Source organism: Leuresthes tenuis, unplaced genomic scaffold (genome assembly GCF_036924035.1).
Source record: "Leuresthes tenuis unplaced genomic scaffold, fLeuTen1.0.hap1 SCAF_2, whole genome shotgun sequence".
Lineage (NCBI taxonomy): Eukaryota > Metazoa > Chordata > Actinopteri > Atheriniformes > Atherinopsidae > Leuresthes > Leuresthes tenuis.
Window position 1 is genome coordinate 22002519 of NW_027325356.1, and position 17235 is coordinate 22019753.

At 39.1% G+C, this 17235-nt stretch overlaps 1 protein-coding gene across 2 annotated transcripts in view; it reads right to left on the reverse strand.

Moving 5' to 3' along the window:
- Positions 1 to 3696: 3696 nt before the first annotated feature.
- dagla (diacylglycerol lipase, alpha) overlaps positions 3697 to 17235 on the reverse strand; it is a 37453-nt gene continuing 23914 nt past the window's right edge. The window contains exons 14-22 of one of the 2 annotated variants that reach the window (XM_072380668.1): positions 16978 to 17058; positions 16634 to 16776; positions 15746 to 15814; positions 15590 to 15662; positions 15113 to 15321; positions 12657 to 12783; positions 8239 to 8405; positions 7979 to 7996; positions 3697 to 7242 (exon numbers count right to left, since the gene is read on the reverse strand). In XM_072380668.1, the coding sequence (XP_072236769.1) occupies positions 6144 to 7242; positions 7979 to 7996; positions 8239 to 8405; positions 12657 to 12783; positions 15113 to 15321; positions 15590 to 15662; positions 15746 to 15814; positions 16634 to 16776; positions 16978 to 17058 (1986 nt within the window). In that variant the 3' untranslated portion in view covers positions 3697 to 6143. The remainder of the gene's footprint in view (positions 7243 to 7978; positions 7997 to 8238; positions 8406 to 12656; positions 12784 to 15112; positions 15322 to 15589; positions 15663 to 15745; positions 15815 to 16633; positions 16777 to 16977; positions 17059 to 17235) is intronic. The other variant, XM_072380669.1, reaches the window with a different exon arrangement.

Consider the following 17235-nt stretch of genomic DNA (forward strand, 5'->3'; position numbering starts at 1 on the left):
GTATTTAACGGAAGTTGTTCTTCTTTGATTCTCAAAATTGGGTTTGTGACTCAACAACAACGTACTCTGCTTCCCTCTGGTGGGGAATAACATAAACCAACACGTTTTATTGCTTGTAACACCCTCAACCTCGACGTCGCGCCTTTTCCCTTTAAGGATACATAAATCCGGTAAATTTTTGTTGTAGATTACCTTAACTCAAAATCTTAACCCTTTCACTTTTCCCTAAATGTCTTCAGATCTCAAGCTGGGCAGGGAGATGTGCTCTTTAGCGATGACAAATACGGCTGAAGAAAGAAAAAAATAACATAAACCCTTTTGAAAATATCAAAACTCCGGATAACCCCTCTGAACAATAAGATATTTATTGATTGATTTAGAGACAGACTGAACAAGAATTATATTAGATTTAGTTCTACCCACCCTGACAGTGTTGACACAATGTTCATTTCTTTATTATAATTAGAAATATTTTGATATAAATATATAAAAATGATGGAAAACTAATATATTAAACTATAATCCATGCACAAAGTTGAACTGGAAAAGAGCACTGTCCAAATGTATATATTACTATGGGAAGATTTTTCATCTCACATAATGAAATACATATAATCTGCAAGGGTATTGTGTGGATTCAGTTGATTTCAAAGAATGAGTTGTTTGATCAGGATTTATAATTAAAATGATTACACTCCTGTGCAACGTATATCCATCCAATTTGTTTACCCACTTAATTAGGGTTGGGGGGGATGGGGGGTCAATTACAGCTGGGAGCCTACCCCAGCTGCCAAACTACTTTGCATGATTTTAAAAAAGTGGGGGAAAAAAGAAAAGAGGAAAAAGGATGCAGATTCCCTTTTTTTTCCTTTAGCAAAGAACTTGAAAAAAAAACTCAAACCTGATGAATATTGGAAGTACATTCTTTGGTCTGGGAGCCTATCCCAGCTGTCAATGGGCCAGAGGCAGGGTACACTTTGCAGGTCGCCAGTCCATCACAGGGCCACATAGAGACAAACGAGACAAACAACCATCCACGCTCACACTCAAGCTCACTCTTAGGGTCGATTAAGAGTCACCAATATACCTGACATCCATGTTTTTGTTTGGTGAGAGGAAGCTGGAGTACTCACAGGGCTAAATATGAATATCCCATAATGAAAAACTCACTATAAATTAATTATGTCTAAGTTTATATGTGGGCCATCCCAACTTATTGATAATCAAGAACAAATACTTAATTTAAAGAATGGCTATATAGAAAATAGATTGAAAATAGAAAAAAAAAAAGCCAGAAAAGTGAATATCTATGATTATTGACACATTATCCAGAAAATGTGATCATTTAGTCAAAAATGCACAGATATGGTTAGAAAATAACTTTTTAACTCAAAACTATATCAGTCTTAGAGCTCAGAGATCAATTAAAAGTCAGCAGAAACACAGTTGCATCAGTAATCTGGAGTCTATATATATACAGCCAATTAGAGCTGCAGTTACCCTCCTATTTAAACGGCACTGCAGCGTGCGACGACTTGAACAGTCTAGCTCTGAAAAACAATGCCAAGTGTTTCAGACTTCTGTCAGCTTTTCTGATAGTGTGAAAGACACTGTGTAACTCCAACTACTTTGGATGATGCCAAAAATGAAAAAGAGAGGAAAAAAGATGCAAATTTCTTTTCTTTTTTTTAACCAAAGAACGTGAAAAAAAAACCTGATGAATATTGGAAGCACATTCTTCTGTCAGATATCACAGAGATTTATCTGTGCACATACGTAATAAAAAAAGATGTTGGAGAGATGACATTTAAAAATGGCATCATAAAGTTCAGTGGAAATGGAAGAAATGACTCGCAGTCTCTAGAAGTTTGGGAGGAAATTAATAATTCAGCACACAGAAAAGATCTGGCCAAGTTTACCATCTGACAAACACAGTTACCACATAAATCTTTGGGACGTTTTGAAGAGAAAGGTGCGGGAACAAAACCCCTCCAACAAAGAGTAGATCGAAAACAAATGTAAAAAAACCAAACATTTATCCAGAACTACGAGGATCCTCCATGCTGATGAAGACTGTATATTTCCGATGAACTTCAAAGTTCTGAAAAACAAGATCTAACTCTCAGAAATGACAAGTGCACGACTATTTTTCCTAGTCATTCGCTGTTTTATAAACACAGTGAATCTAAACTGTTCAGTTTCTTCATTCGAGCAACAACCTGCACATCAAACTAAGGAGTAATGACGCAGTTTTGAGTCATTTCGTTCACTCACTTCTGTTGTATACTTAAGTGTACATTTCCAACAAAAGGTGTCGTTATTAAATAAGAAAAACCTCAGCAAAACTGACATATACAGTTTACAATTCCACATCACTGTATGCACACTGAGGAAACTTGTCCCACCTCAACTGAAAATTGTGCTTGTATTGTTTTAACTACTTCAATTTGTAGAGCTTTTAAGTAGATCTGTATGTGTTCTGATTATTAATCTGAATTACGGCTGCTCTTTCAGCCTGTCTTTACGACCCCTTCGACTGATCTGAACTGCCACTTGATCTCCTTGGTTCAGCCTCAGTGTGGTTTAGCACACACAGTTATTCTCTTTAAGTTGTGTTAAAGAGCCGACAGGTCGTGTGTCCTTGATCGGAAAAATAACAGAACAAAATAAACTGAACTAACAGGTGATGCACGATGGGCATCACCTGGTAGCTCTTATGTAAATACAAAACCAGTGAGTGTAGGAATGGGTCCATTAGAATGTGTTACAGTATTTACACTTTGTAATGTAATGGGGGAGGGGGGAGCGTAATAATGTAATAAAGTAAAGAGCTATGACAAATAATGCATTGGTGAGTGCTGGCCTGTAAAAATGAGGGTCGTTATATACATATTAGGCCAAATGTGGTGTTAATTATCTGCAGTAAGACATTTGACTGAATCAAGTTGGGCAGTGACCACAGATGTCACAGACAGCCTTTTGCCAGTAATAAAGTAATTAAATGCAACACTGATCTATAAACAACTTGATGAAAATAATGTGTATCGATGAATTCATAAGACTGCAGCAGGCTACTTGAAGATCCTGATGTATATTTGCTTGGGCTGCTCATTTTATTGGTGCAGTATTTTGGGGGGGGGGTTTCAACCTGTTAACTCAATATTTCTACACTATGAGACATAGTCCATGATGCATCACTGGGGTCATCAAACAAAATCCTCCAATCCATGCTGCATCATTCCATATGGCTCAACAGTCAATTCTGGCCTCTATAAGACCTAGAGACTGCTCAAAATATACTGCACCTACACTTGAGCTTTAAAAAAAAAAAGCTTCAACAACTCATGCCAACCTTTGCTCAAAATACATCTGCACTCAGCTGTACTACAACCAATGACGCATCCCCCCCCCCACATCCAACCAAAAGCTCTTTTTCAGGCTGCAAAATCTCTTTCTGTAAATACGGTCTAATCGGCAGCCAAAGTCATTGGCTTAACCTTGCCAACAGCATTATGGAGACACTAAACACATGCATGAAAAAGACATTTCTACTCTCATTATACTTATCTGACTAATAGAAATTCATCAACAAAAAAGAAAAACCAGGATATGATCTACAATTTTTGGCTCATTCAGTTGTTGACACATTGATAAGAGTGCATTATAACATTATGAAAGATCCATGACGCAAGCTCATTGTTTTCTCTCATAGTTTGTAGTTTATTCTATTACAGGCAGGGCAGTGAGGGCCAGGGATTAAATACATTCTCGTTGTGGGACAGGAAGGAAGGGGAAGCAAACCAGGTAAACATGGACAAGACATAGTTGAATTATTCTTTCCAATATAGACCAATTTATAAATCTGCCGATAGTTTGAATAAATAACTTTTTCTACATATCAGTACTGATAGTTGTTTTTTTTTTAATACAGTCTTCGTCTTATAGTTATATAGTTGTTCTCTACGTGACTCTATTGGATTTCATCTTTTTATAGACATCTGCATAAATAATTACACATAAAAGACAGTGCTGTACACATCACGGTGGAGAGAATTGGTGCTTTATGTTCTGCAGTGTTTCGTGGATGACCGGCTGCAAGCAAAGCTACTGCATGTAGGAAACTGCTGGTCCAGCATCGGAGCAGTACCGGCGGCATGATCCGAGTGGTGTCAGACTGTAAACTGGCTGGACATGTCGGCCGTGAGTACCCACAGCAAATCTCATCCCAGTTAGACTCCGGGCTTGATGAAGGCGCTGCACCAAAGGTCACTGTGGAAAGGCTGTCATTCTGCAGCATGTCTCACCACATTGACACATTTGTGAAGAAAATTTTAAAACAAAAAAAAAGCACATTGTCACCATGTCGTGGCAGAATGTCAAAATTCCATTCAGACAGTTAAAAAAAAAGAAAAAAAATGCTGAAATAGATAACTCCTTACATTTGGGAAAGTCTAAAAAGTTCCCCGCACCGTCTTAAAAACTGAGATAAAAATCACCGACATCAAACCAATCTGTTGCAAGAGCAATAAGGATAATAATACCATCAAATATAGCAATAAAGTGATAACAACATTAACTGTAATAAATAATGCAAATTGTGAGCAGCCTGTTACACCCAAAATGACATGGAAGATTGTATTCCACATACATTATTTAGAATTGGCATAATGTTCGAGGCCATTTATTCATCGAGTCCAACTTCAAGGATGTCCGAGATGAACCAGATTAAAGGGAAGCAAACACCTTGATGTCCAAAATTACTGAGAGCACCTTCAGAACAAGAGAAACGACATCCTCGGACACCATTAGGAGACACAGTTTAGTCGTGTTCGGCGACCTGGGTATCGGATTAGCCTTTCATAAGTGAGTGTTTACAAATGCTGATCATTTCTGGACATATTTAGAGCTTATTTACTGTGGTTCTATACCAGCCATGCTACTTTGAAATGCATAAAGGCATGCACATTCTGACCTGGGTACATTGCTAGGAGCTTTCTAAAGAGAAATGTACTCATGTATTCATGAGACTATTAACAAGTCTGTTATTTGCTCAAACCCAACGTGCAGAGGTTTTGTTTTTGAAAGCCATGGCAGTGTTTTAATGTCAGGATGACATCTCTTTTATGGTGTTGCTGTGTAACAGTCTACATGGGAACTGACAGAATTGCCAAAGAAGAAGGAGATAATAAAATGAGCCTGTGTTTAAATAAAGCAATATACATATACAAAATTACATCTCATAAATACATTTGGCAAGACAAGGTATTCTTTTTCTTTCTTTTTTTTTGGCAAAGGGGGTAAACTTAGCACTGTGATGTGTGCAAGAGAAACAAAATGTCAATCTAAGTGGCTTACTGAAAAGTTCCTTTTCAAGAATAAATTAATAAAAATGAAAATCTTCATGCATTTTAAAGTGTAACCAAAAGACTCAAAACATCCATAGGCATCTGTAATAACAATGTCACAATCACTAAATGTTTAAGACACATGTATTCTCACCAACATGACTCACTCTCTTTCTCAAAGTCAATTCTTTGTAGACCTGAGGAACAATTCTTAACGTCTTCTCACTTCTGTCGATTGACAAATATGTCCATCTTCATATTCCTGATGTAGAAAAAATAAACTGAAATAAAAGCTCGACAAGTTTCCAAAGCTGCTGGAGATGCAGGAAGTTGTAACGTACACCGACCCCACAGATGTGCCTATGCTAACCTTTTCTACAGTGGTAGCTTCTGAATCCCTGCTCAGTTAACAATTCTCCCTTTGATTTTGTTAGGTCGGGGACTTGATATAATTGCAGACACATCCCCACGTGGGTGACACAACATTGTTTTGGAATGGCATTGTGAAGCTACAGTTGTTTATATACACCCAAAAGCAGCACAGCCCCCTGGCATGCAGAGAGAGGTATCTTTTTTTTTTTTTCCATCGTTGCAACACTGTGAAAATGCTATAAACAGAGTTCAAAGGGGAAACCTGAAGAATGAATATAGGAATGTGAGTTGGTCCGTTAAGTCCTTTCATCGGATCTCTGATGAGTGACTGCATTCCACGGCATGCGTGTACTGTGATATGTTTGAAAATTTGGATTACCGCACCTCTCAACTTAGACCAAAGGACACTGGGACCTTCAGAGTGGACTACACCATTGATGATAGTGTGTTCTCTTCAGGACAGTGGCAAGGACTAGATGTTCGTAAGGAGTGTATTGCAGGAGGGGCACCCTCGCTAGGGGAAAGGTCGTTGAGCTCCTCAGATGATGAGAGAGGGAAGGAGGGTGACAAAGATATGCCTGAGGAGGGGTCAGCAGATTCAGCAAAAGTGCGTGGAGGCTTGGGGACTAGATTAGGCTCCAGTGTTGCTCTGGCCAGAAGTTGTTTATCATCTAACTGCTGTCCATCTCCAAGACACTCACTGTGACTGAATGAGCCTCGGCCTGACTCTGACTCCCCGTCAGACAACTCCAGAGGCGGAGAGCTGCTGCCGTCCAGTCTGAATAGAGAGTCCAAGTACTGGGCAAACTCCAGTACTGCTTGACTGGGATTTCCATTGGATAGTTGAGGTGGAGGGGTAGAAGCTGCAGGTGTGGTTTCTGCACCTAACCGTTTCTCTGTTGTCTCCATCTCCCAGGCCTCCTTTTCTCTATGCATTGGTCTAGAGCCAATTTGCGGGCTTAGGGGAGCGTTAGGAGTGCTCCCTGGGCTGTAGACACCGGGCATCTGCTGTTCCTCATCTGGGAGTGTTGTTGGGGTGGCAGAGTCTGGTTTGAAATGCTGTGCCAAGACACTCTGGTTCCGAAGAGCTGGGGAATGGTGTCCACTGTAGCGAGGCGTGGCAGGAGACAGCCTCATGGGGTAATCTGGAGTGGATCTGGATTCCACTGGGGTAAAAAACGGTCCAACTTCACCCAAGTGCTCTGGTGTTTCCTGGCAGAGGCAGTCTGCAGCCAGTAGTTCAGTGCGAGAGCTAAGAGATGGATTCTCCTCTGGTATTGGGGCATCCAAAGGGAATGATAGGCTACCCAGCATTGGTGAACCCCTTAATGCAGCCGAGGATCGTCGGGAATCCAGACTATAGAGAGACTCTGCATCCGAGAGGCTCTCCATGACAGCCAGTGGAGCTTTGCGGTCCCTAAGCTCCACTGCCAGACGCTCCCGTGCTCCACGCAGCACTACAGGCACTGGGGGAGGAGGGCACTCAGAGAAACCATCCAGAGATATTTCAGACTGGGCACACGAACTAGATGAGAGGAGAAGACGGGTTGGAGAGTAATGACAGGGAAAGGAGGGGAAAGGGAATCCAACACACAAGAGAAAGGTAAAAAATGGGTCGAAAACAACTTACAGAGGACTAAAGAGTAAAAAAAAACAAAAAAAAAACGGGTACGTGTTAGCACTGAAACTATATCTAGATTCTACAAACTACGTGATCACTACAGTATATTATGAAAATGGAAGATAGGACAGAGAAAAGGGACTGGGAGATCAGTTGCTGATCATTTTGCTCACTTAGGCTTCCTCGTATTCTCTCTCCTCATATACCCCAGAAAATGAGCCCCCTCCACACCATCGTGGAGATCTTCAAATTGAATCCTAAAGGAGACGAGGAGGCTTCTAAAGGAGCTTGTAAGGAGGAAATTCAGGTGTATCCTTCCTTGCAACTCTTTCTCATCTCTTCATTCAGACTGAGGGAAGCGAGAAGACCCATGAGCATAATGAGAGACACCTGTAGAGTGTGACCTAGAAGTGTGTGAATGCTCTCGCGTTAGCATCTAATACAGGAGAGGTAAAATCATAATTAAACCATTACTACCAGGAGCTCACACTTGATTTGGACTAGGACTAAACCAGAGAGGGCGAGGTGGAAATTGAATACTACCATACGTTGTAACTGCTCTGTGGTTACGACAACGTGCAGGCGTGCATAAGAGAAGGGAGCATATTATGCAAAATTAGTACTAGCATGCTTTCCTTACCGTGACAATGGTTTTTGTCTTTTTTTTTTTTTTTCAAAACAGAACAGACACAAACAATAGTTTTGAGAAAAACAATAAAGTGGCAGTTAGTAGCAGTACTATATCGTTGAGTACTACATAGTTATATAACAATTACACCTACAGTTTAGGATGAGGTTTGCATCATTACATACTAGGTTAGAGTGGAAACTGACAACATAGAGGATCCAACAATATGTTTGAGGCTCAAACACACCCACAGCAGTGCCTGGTGTACTAACCGAACACTACTGTTCCTGCGGTGGTGGGTTGTAGGCGTCGGCTGCTGAGAGGTTGTTGATGCATCCACAAACAATGTCTCTGGGTTCAAGTCCACTTCTGTGGGGCTCACCATGATCTTGGCTGCTGACAGCAAAGCAGTTTTCCCTTTATTGTAGTTCTCCAGCACCTGTCCAAAGCACAAAGGTATACACAGGCACATGACTTCAGAGATAAATGTTTTAAAAGTAGCCTGAGGGCAGGGAAGATGTGCAATGCAGTTGAGAATAAACCAAACAACTTTAGACAAATAGAAAAACACAAACTCAGTTTAAGCTGGAGAGCACTAATTTACCCACCCAAATGTTTGAAGTCCAAACTCTTATAAACTAAACAGACTTTTACTGACTTTTTTTTGTGTGTGTGTTTCAAAAGCTTTTCTTGAGAAAACTGGAACAAGAAGCATCTGTCAGCATGAAGTATGAAATACAGTGGGTGTAAAAATCCAATCGATGTTTAGTCTACAGACAAGTTTGGGAGTGCATCAGCACACCAAGTTTTCATCCCTCAACAGCTGTGTCATGTAGCAGGTACAAGAACAATAAATGTAGGAATCTAAATGTCATACTGTGCATTTGGATCATCCGTACTACGATCATATAGCTGTCCAACGATATTATCCAAGAAACCACAACAAACATACACAACAGCGCATAACATGTTAACAAAGGGTTAAAAAAGCAGTTTAGTTCAGATAAATGTAAGTGCAATCAGGAGGTGAGTTTACGCCTACTCCAACTGACATGAAACACCCACAACAGAGTAACGAAGCCTGAGCGAGAACTACACAAGACCTACATCACCTCCTATTATAGGATCACAAACGCACGACAATTGCATGCACATGGAAGAACATTCAAGAAAACCCTTGTTCTACAAAATATAAACTGTGTTTAGTTCAATCATATCAGTGTGGACAAAGCAAACACTAAAACATTTAGTAAACTTTAATGAAATAAAACACAGCATATCATTGTATAAAAACAGTGAGAATATGAACATACACATATCCACACCCACACTAACGCACACACATATATATGTATATATACATATACATGATGCAAAAAAGCACATGACAATAAAATGGAATACTAAAACGTAGTACATAAGTGTAAAGTAACATACTGAAAATGTAATGAACACAGGTTTCGTGAGTTAAAAACAAAACGTTTATTGTTGTGTTAAAGTAAATTAGATGGATCAAAGATGGAAATGTGTTACTTAGCGGTGTGAGACCAATAACACTTGAGGAAATGAATGCTGAAAGGGAAAAATTACAGCATCCACGTCTGGTACCAACAACATCAAATGCAACTGAGGGCACAAATGATAAATGATGGCAAAAAGAAATTACACATAATGAACACATAATTGCATTCTTGAGTTTTGCATGAAGTAATAATCTACTGCAATCCCAAGAGCCTTAGATAAATTTGATACATATAATTAAAGGACATTATGATGTTGAATATATTTCCAGTTTTCAGTCACAACAGTGACAGCCCTCCACTAAATCAAGCTGGCAATAAGAGAAATTTGGGCAGCGAGTTTACAGTAGAGCAGGGAAGCACAGCAGAGCCGACCACCCCAGATTTACACATTGGTTCCCCCTTGCTATTTCACCAGCGCTTGATGAGTAACTGACAGATTCTTTAGGGAATAAAACCTGAGAAAAAGTTGAATAGGAGCTTGCAAAAGCAAAAAGGGGGAAAAAGAGAAGAGAAGAGATGCAGCTGCTGGGGCGAAAAAAGCCAAGAAGGAAGAAAGAGCAGTTATTGTGCAAGAAATCAGGTTACCGTGGAAACTTTGTGAATACAAAGAAAACTTGCTAGGTTGAGGTACAAGGTTGGAAAGTTCATGACAAAGCAATCAAACAAATACACCATGGCTGAGAAAGAACTGAAAAAAAAAGGTTGATTAAGAAAAGCTGGACAATGAATCCCATTAAGAAGAGAGAGAACACTAGTGGGTGTGGACTCATGTAGGGTTGTTGAAAGCTACTTGAAATAGATTACATATTGCTCAACCATCATATACACCATTAACCTGTGATGTAATCCAATAGCTATTTTTCATCAAACTTACCACACTGCTTTGTGGTTTCAAAAGCACATTCAGTGCCTGAACTTGATTTGTCATCTCTTCATATACTTTTATTTTAAATTTCCTTACTTTCTACTTTTCCTGAGACACTTAACTGCTTCCATTAGGACTTGATGCATCCAGCAAATGGTGTCTGTGTAAGTGGAAAGAGCAATTATGCCATTTGGAACAGGAAGGCAGGACTATTTCCAGTTGAGCTACTTTGCACCATGGGCTTTTATAGTTTCTTTTAATGGAAGAAATGGCGGGGTCTCTGCACTCTCCACTACAATTACTGTTTAAGGCATTCTTTTCAGTTGTATAACACCAAATAAGGCAAAATGTTTCTGCGTTTGAACTTGTTATCTTAAGTAAGCTATTCAATCACCATATGTATAGCAACAATTCCATGAACTAATTAGTTTAGTAAGTGTGTTGACCACAGGCTAATGAAGACAAAGTCTAATACTGAGTGTGATAAAGTTTAAGCAGAAAGACTGTTTGGCACTTGTACACTACTGACCTTGTGGTCTTGCGATGAGCTATGTGTAGCTATGCTACTATCTTGAGAAGATTTTGTTATCTGAGTGTAGTGAGACTACTCAGACAAGACTTCTGAACCAGGGGTATCAATAATATCTACACAAGAGTGATAGATGGACAGCTCTGACTTGGCTTGTGATGAAATGTACAAATAATTTTCAGCCGGAGGAGCTTCTGTATGAGGGCTGGAAGGGATGTCAGAAAGTGAAGGGACAGACACCGAATATGGCAGAGAGGTAGAGGCACAGTCTGATAGAGGAGCAGGTGGAGGAACAGACTCTGCATCTGGAAAAGAGGAATGAGTAACAACAGTCGGAGGGACTAAGACAGCTTCTGTCTCTGTGATGGAAGCAGTGTGAGACTGCTGTGTTTGTGTGACAGTGGAGGAGGAATCATAGGGAGGAGGCCTAATATTTAGCTCATTTTCTGAAGTTATAAACACAGTTGTGCTGCCGGTTGGCTGACTGACTCCCAGTTCCTCTGGTTCCCAAATTTCCTGCTCAGGCAGGGGACAAAATGGTTCCAGTACCTGCAGAAACATCAGAAGTATCACACTACAAACCGAGTACAGCACACAAAATGCACAGTGTACACAGATAGGAACAAACAGACAATGTTAAGTCTGCAGCCGCAGTAAGTGCAAACCCCACAGTGGATCCTTCGCATGCAGACAAACACATTAATGCCCCCTTATCAACACAGATGTTCAACGACCTTGAAGAACCAGAGAAGACCATGAGCCAACTGTGAGTGAACAGATCCCATGCTTTAAACCAGGAGCAATGTGGAAGAAACAAAAAGGTGCAGTGAGTTGTAGGTAAAAGATGGGCCACATGCATACATTAAACACAGTCAATCTAAATATTTCATTTGCCTCAAAAAGATTTCTTAACTCCAACACTTGGGGGCATACCACTAAATTTGAATTTTAAGAGAAACTATTTTTTCTTTATTTTATGTTTTGCAAAAGCAGGACAGCTGAAAACAAGAAATTCTAACAACATTTGCAACTAAATTAAATGATTTGTAGCAACCATTTAATTGCTTCGGTCATGAGACGATGTAAAAGACAGAAAGATTATAAACACATAATACTTTTAGCCATGTTTTATCGATTAGTGTCAAGAGTTTTATTCAGAGTTTAAAATCATATGCTCTGTTGCTAAGAACACCTGGAGCTCATGAAAGCTAAACAGAGAAGTATAACGTGAAACATAATGACGCGGAAGCAGCCAGAAAACAATTAGATGCTGTGGTGTTTTTAAACCACTTTACATACTGTGTTTTCAAATATATAAAGTGTGTCAGATTAATTGATTAAAATGTTGGTAAATTTCCAAGTTTATCTTGACTATTCTAGTCGAAACTGATCGACTCATCAGCCTGTGCTGTGATAAAACTATCTATAAAAATCTCATGTATACATTTATAAATCTTCAGTTAAACTATACCTTCAATCCAGAAGTATTACATAGAAAACGCTCTTATCAGTATCACCAACATTCAGTCACAGGACCCCGGCTTTAATTAAGAATGTTTCATGACAATGTATCATTTTCAAAAAGTGGTTTGCCCCTTTCATGAACAATCGCTAAAAAGTCATTTTTGAGGGAATTAATACACACTCATCATACATCAATCAAATCACCCAGTATTTGAAATTAAGAACAAAATTGAGAAGCAAATTATTTCCCGTTTCAAATACACCCCACAACAGAAATATGTCTGCATGCACACAGAGAATAACACAAACCTTGTTTAGGCCTTCCATCACCATGTGGGGCATGTGCTCATTCAGCATGGCGGGTGATATGATGACCTCATTGAAGGCCTTGTTGTCGCCCCACAGAGCCGAGTAAGTGGGCTCTTCCTGGCCACAGCTACACCGGCAGAGAGAGAGACATAATCTGTCATCACACTGAAATACAACGTTTACGCACGTTGATTTACTTACAAAACAAAAAAATCTCAGAGAAGCTTAACCCAAGGTTTCATACCACAGCATTTATAAATGAGCTTTTGGAGACCAACAGTCTCACAAGTTGAGGTGAAGGGACCCTTTACATTAAGATGAGCTTTTTTTTGTATTAATGCTTTCAAATGTTCATGTTTAAATATACAAATAAGCTATCATTTATCAAAATATGCCCTAATCTTAATATTTCAGACAGATACCTGAAACTGGAAAAGCTAAGAATAAAATTAAAGATCAAGAAAATGTTGCTTACAGTGAATAAAATGAGTAATGAGTAAAGACTGTCAATAAAACAAATAAATAAATGCATTATAATGGCATCAAATCAGGCTATGAATACTATATGAATGAACTGTGTGTCTATATTGATTGATGTGTGAAAATGCTAATTAAGTGGTGAAACGTTTAGAGAAAATAACCATAAAAACATGGATATGGGTAATTTAAATCCATAAAACCTTGTTGGAAACCTCCACATAAAAATATGCATAACAAAAAATAATCTCTGTATTCCTGGATTTCAACATGCCAACGAGGCATCATCTAAATATGAAATGTCTAACAGAGAAAGTGCAGGAAAATAAAGAAAATAAAGCTCAAATGCCAGCTGCCAGTACTCATCCAGGTGAGATTCTGATTAATTCAGACTTGTTGCACTTACTTTTCTAGTGATAAAATGCCTTGAGGAAGTCCCAAAGGACTTATTCAGCCTGCAAGTTACAGTTTGCCGGGACAGACAGGATATACAAACAACTTGAACAAACAAAATAACACGCAAGACGACTTTAGCTCAGTGCTTAACAGGATGCAGCTGCAGATTTTAAATCAAGCGATAAGATTTGTATTTTAAGTTGTCTAACCAGATTTTAGTGTTATTCTTAAGTTCTCAGTCAGAGTCCAGCTGGTCATCGTGATTGGAAATGTGTCTGTAATCACGTCCATCACCTGCTGTCAAGGCTGTGACCGCTCCCCTTGCTAATTTTTTCTATTTAGAGAAAGCTGCAGGTTGTCTAACAACGGCAGCTACTGTATTAAGTTTTCTGATGACATTGTCCATTGTGTCTTTCTCAGGGCCACCACTCTGATCATGGTGGTGGCCCCACCTGACTTCCCCAATCAAACTGTTTGCACAATGTTTGACGCGTGACTGAAATGAACTAAGAACACTGACAGAATTGTCACATGCTGAAGTAAACTAAATTCATTTGTGGTCTGTGAGCACAGTTCATGTAACTCAACTTTTTCATTCGTCTGCTGGTTCATCGGGTTGTCTGTGAGAGGCGAAAAGTGTTTAAATAAAATGTCAGGATTTGTTCTTAGATTATTGGACCTTAACAAAATGATGTTGTTCTCTTTGGAAGAAATAAGGGATCCAGAAAGTGGAAGTAAGAATACGCTGACTAGAACATGTTCTTTCTAAAGAAATTTTAAATCACGCCCTCAGGCCGGCGATACTCTGTCTGACACAGAGAACCAAACACTGGGCAAACCCTTTAATTCCTTCTGCAATTGGGCCTCTAAATATGTATATATGTAGCATATGTCTTTAGAATCTTGTTGATCTGTGCGTTACAATTGGCAAGTTATTGTATTGTTTGTATACTTTATTAATCGATTCTAATTATTCATTTTTGTCTTTCTATATGGATCGGTTAGATTGTAGAAGTGAACTGACTGCCCTCTAGTATAACAAATGTATCTGAATCTGAATCCGAGCTCATGTGAGCTGCATTGTTTAACAGCATTAAGTCACAGAACAAGAATGACATGTATCTCCAAAATGTTGATTTAGATTTTTATAACATTCTCTAACTGCACAAAAACAGCAGCAATCTGGCAATACTAGTATGCAATAGTTTAAAACTAAAACATTAAAGCTAAATATTATCATATTGAATGACATTATCAGACATCAGGGAAAACAGACAGGGGTTGAGTTCTGCGTGAATTCACCTAATCAAGAGCATGCACTTTAACACAGTTTTCCACTTCTTTTATGTCACAGATGTGAAACGGTTATAAAAGTGGTTTTATGGTAATATTTCCCATGCATCAGTCAGTAAAAAGCACTCGTGAGCTGGATATCTTGTTCAAAGAGAAGCCTAAAGAGCCAAAACCAATAAACTTAATGCTAATCTCATTTCTGGAGTCTTCAGGGAATATACAGTAAAACAGTGACAGAAACAAAAACACTATTAGAGTCAAACATTAAAATCTAACCACAGATTTCTCACCATGTCTCTGGCGGATGGTTGTGCACCACGTGGATGATCCTGCCAGGAGGGTAAAGGGGGGTAGAGGCTGACAGGGCAATGCTGAGGTCACTGGGGTGTAGCCACAGGCGACTGCTGGGGGGTGCTGCCGGCTGAGACTGAGGATCATCATCTTCCACTGGAAGCTCTGATTTGGGGATGCATTTGGTGCCTCCCGCAATGATCCTCCACTGTTTCCAAGTCAAAAAATATATATATATTTCTGATAGCTTCTGCATATTGTATATTTTCTGCAACATACAAGGGTTATCTGCCTAAAAAAGGCATTGAAAGTTTGTGTAGAAACATCACTTAATGCAAACCTTATTACAAGAAAGTAATGGTCAACACTTGTTAGTAAATATGCTTATGAACACACTGAGTAGTCTAATCATGTATGATTGCATAATACAGGTCAGTTTGACTGTTAACTTCTATAAAACCAACAGTTTAAATCACCTTTGGCTTGTTACTTTTCTGTAAGACTTCCAAAAGGTGTCGTCGGAAACCCTCCAATTGTGACAGGCCAAGCCTATGAGAGACCAGAGGCTATTCTGGTGATATTGCAGAAAAGCGAAATTAATTACAGTGTACTAGATATGGCAAAAGAGATACCTTGGAACTAGGTCTTTTCCTAACACCACAGATGAGACAAACTCCTTTGAGTACTCCATGGCATCCTCGCTGGGTATATAAAAGACAAAAACATGTTAAATAACGGTACCTGAAGAGTTTAAAACAGTGAAAGCTGAGAGGAAAACATATTCTCTGCAAAAATTTCCAACCAGATTTTAATTAAACATTTATTCCAATCCACAGTGCTCACAAGCGCCAGGCAGTGAAATAATGGTGCAGACTGATTTTTTTTCTACATTACGAATTCAGGGATAAATTTATCTCAGCATAAAAACTCGCAAATCTGAGAATATTCATAGTCTGGTAGATTCAGTTCTGGATTATTATAGACAGAACTGAGAGACTTATCAAATACTGGAAACTGGAAACTATTGTACAAAAAAAAAAAAATTAGCCCAGAGGACATAGATGTGCCCTTCCTACTGTTCATTCATTCATTCATTCCAAAGCAACTTCCACTTCAACATTTGATTTTCATGTGAACAGAGGGCCAATACATGCAAGATCACTGATTTTGTTTTCCAGGCACTGTTGATCATATCTTTGTCAGAGTTAAGTTGATGCTTTTAAATTTGTTAAACAAACCAAACAAAAACAAAACCATACCATGTTGGTCACAACCTCACGTTAAACTGTGACAGATAACAGGTCTATTGAGAAAACTATGTGAGTAGGGTGTATAACCTGTGACAGCAGACTGGTGTGAAATGGTCAACGTAAGGAAAACATGTATGAGGTTTATCAAAAACATGGCGTAAACTTAAAGATGGCATTTCTGCGGCAAATAGGAATCCTTTAACATGTATTCATACAGAAAGAATGATCAATTGTCCCCTTTGGTGTATAACACACAGAGTGATGACTCACCTGAGAAGTCCACCAGGTGGAGAGTAAGAGTAGCAGTGAAGTGTAGGGTACTGAGGTCTGAGCAGGAAGGACAGAATAGCAGCAGTTCCCGCACCAAGAGAATGCCCAACTATCACCAGCCCATAGTGCATGGTGCCCTTGCTCTGTGTGACAGACAGACAGAGTCATTACACTCACAACAGCACAGATTTGCAACCACTATGATTAACAACTCACTTCAACACCACACATCTACTTTAGCTGTGAATAAAGAACTAGGGTGATGTCAGTACAAATTCAGAGCACAAATTCAAAAACAGGATCATGATTGAGCCGTTCTTTACTCTGTATACGGAGTCATTTACCAAGTCTCTTCCAAAAGCTTGTGACAAGATCATTTCCTGCTCCAGTTTCTTCTTAATGTATTCTGCTGAGTAAACCATTCCCTGGAGACAAAGAGAAAGGGATTCAGTGGAGACAGAAAGAGATGTGAACAGGAAATCTGTGACATTAATCTTTTATTAAAATATCCATAACAATTATTCCACTGCTAACAGCTAAAATGACCTATGCTTAATGGGGAAACTTAAAAAGAATGAAAATCTTGACTATGAGACTCTAAA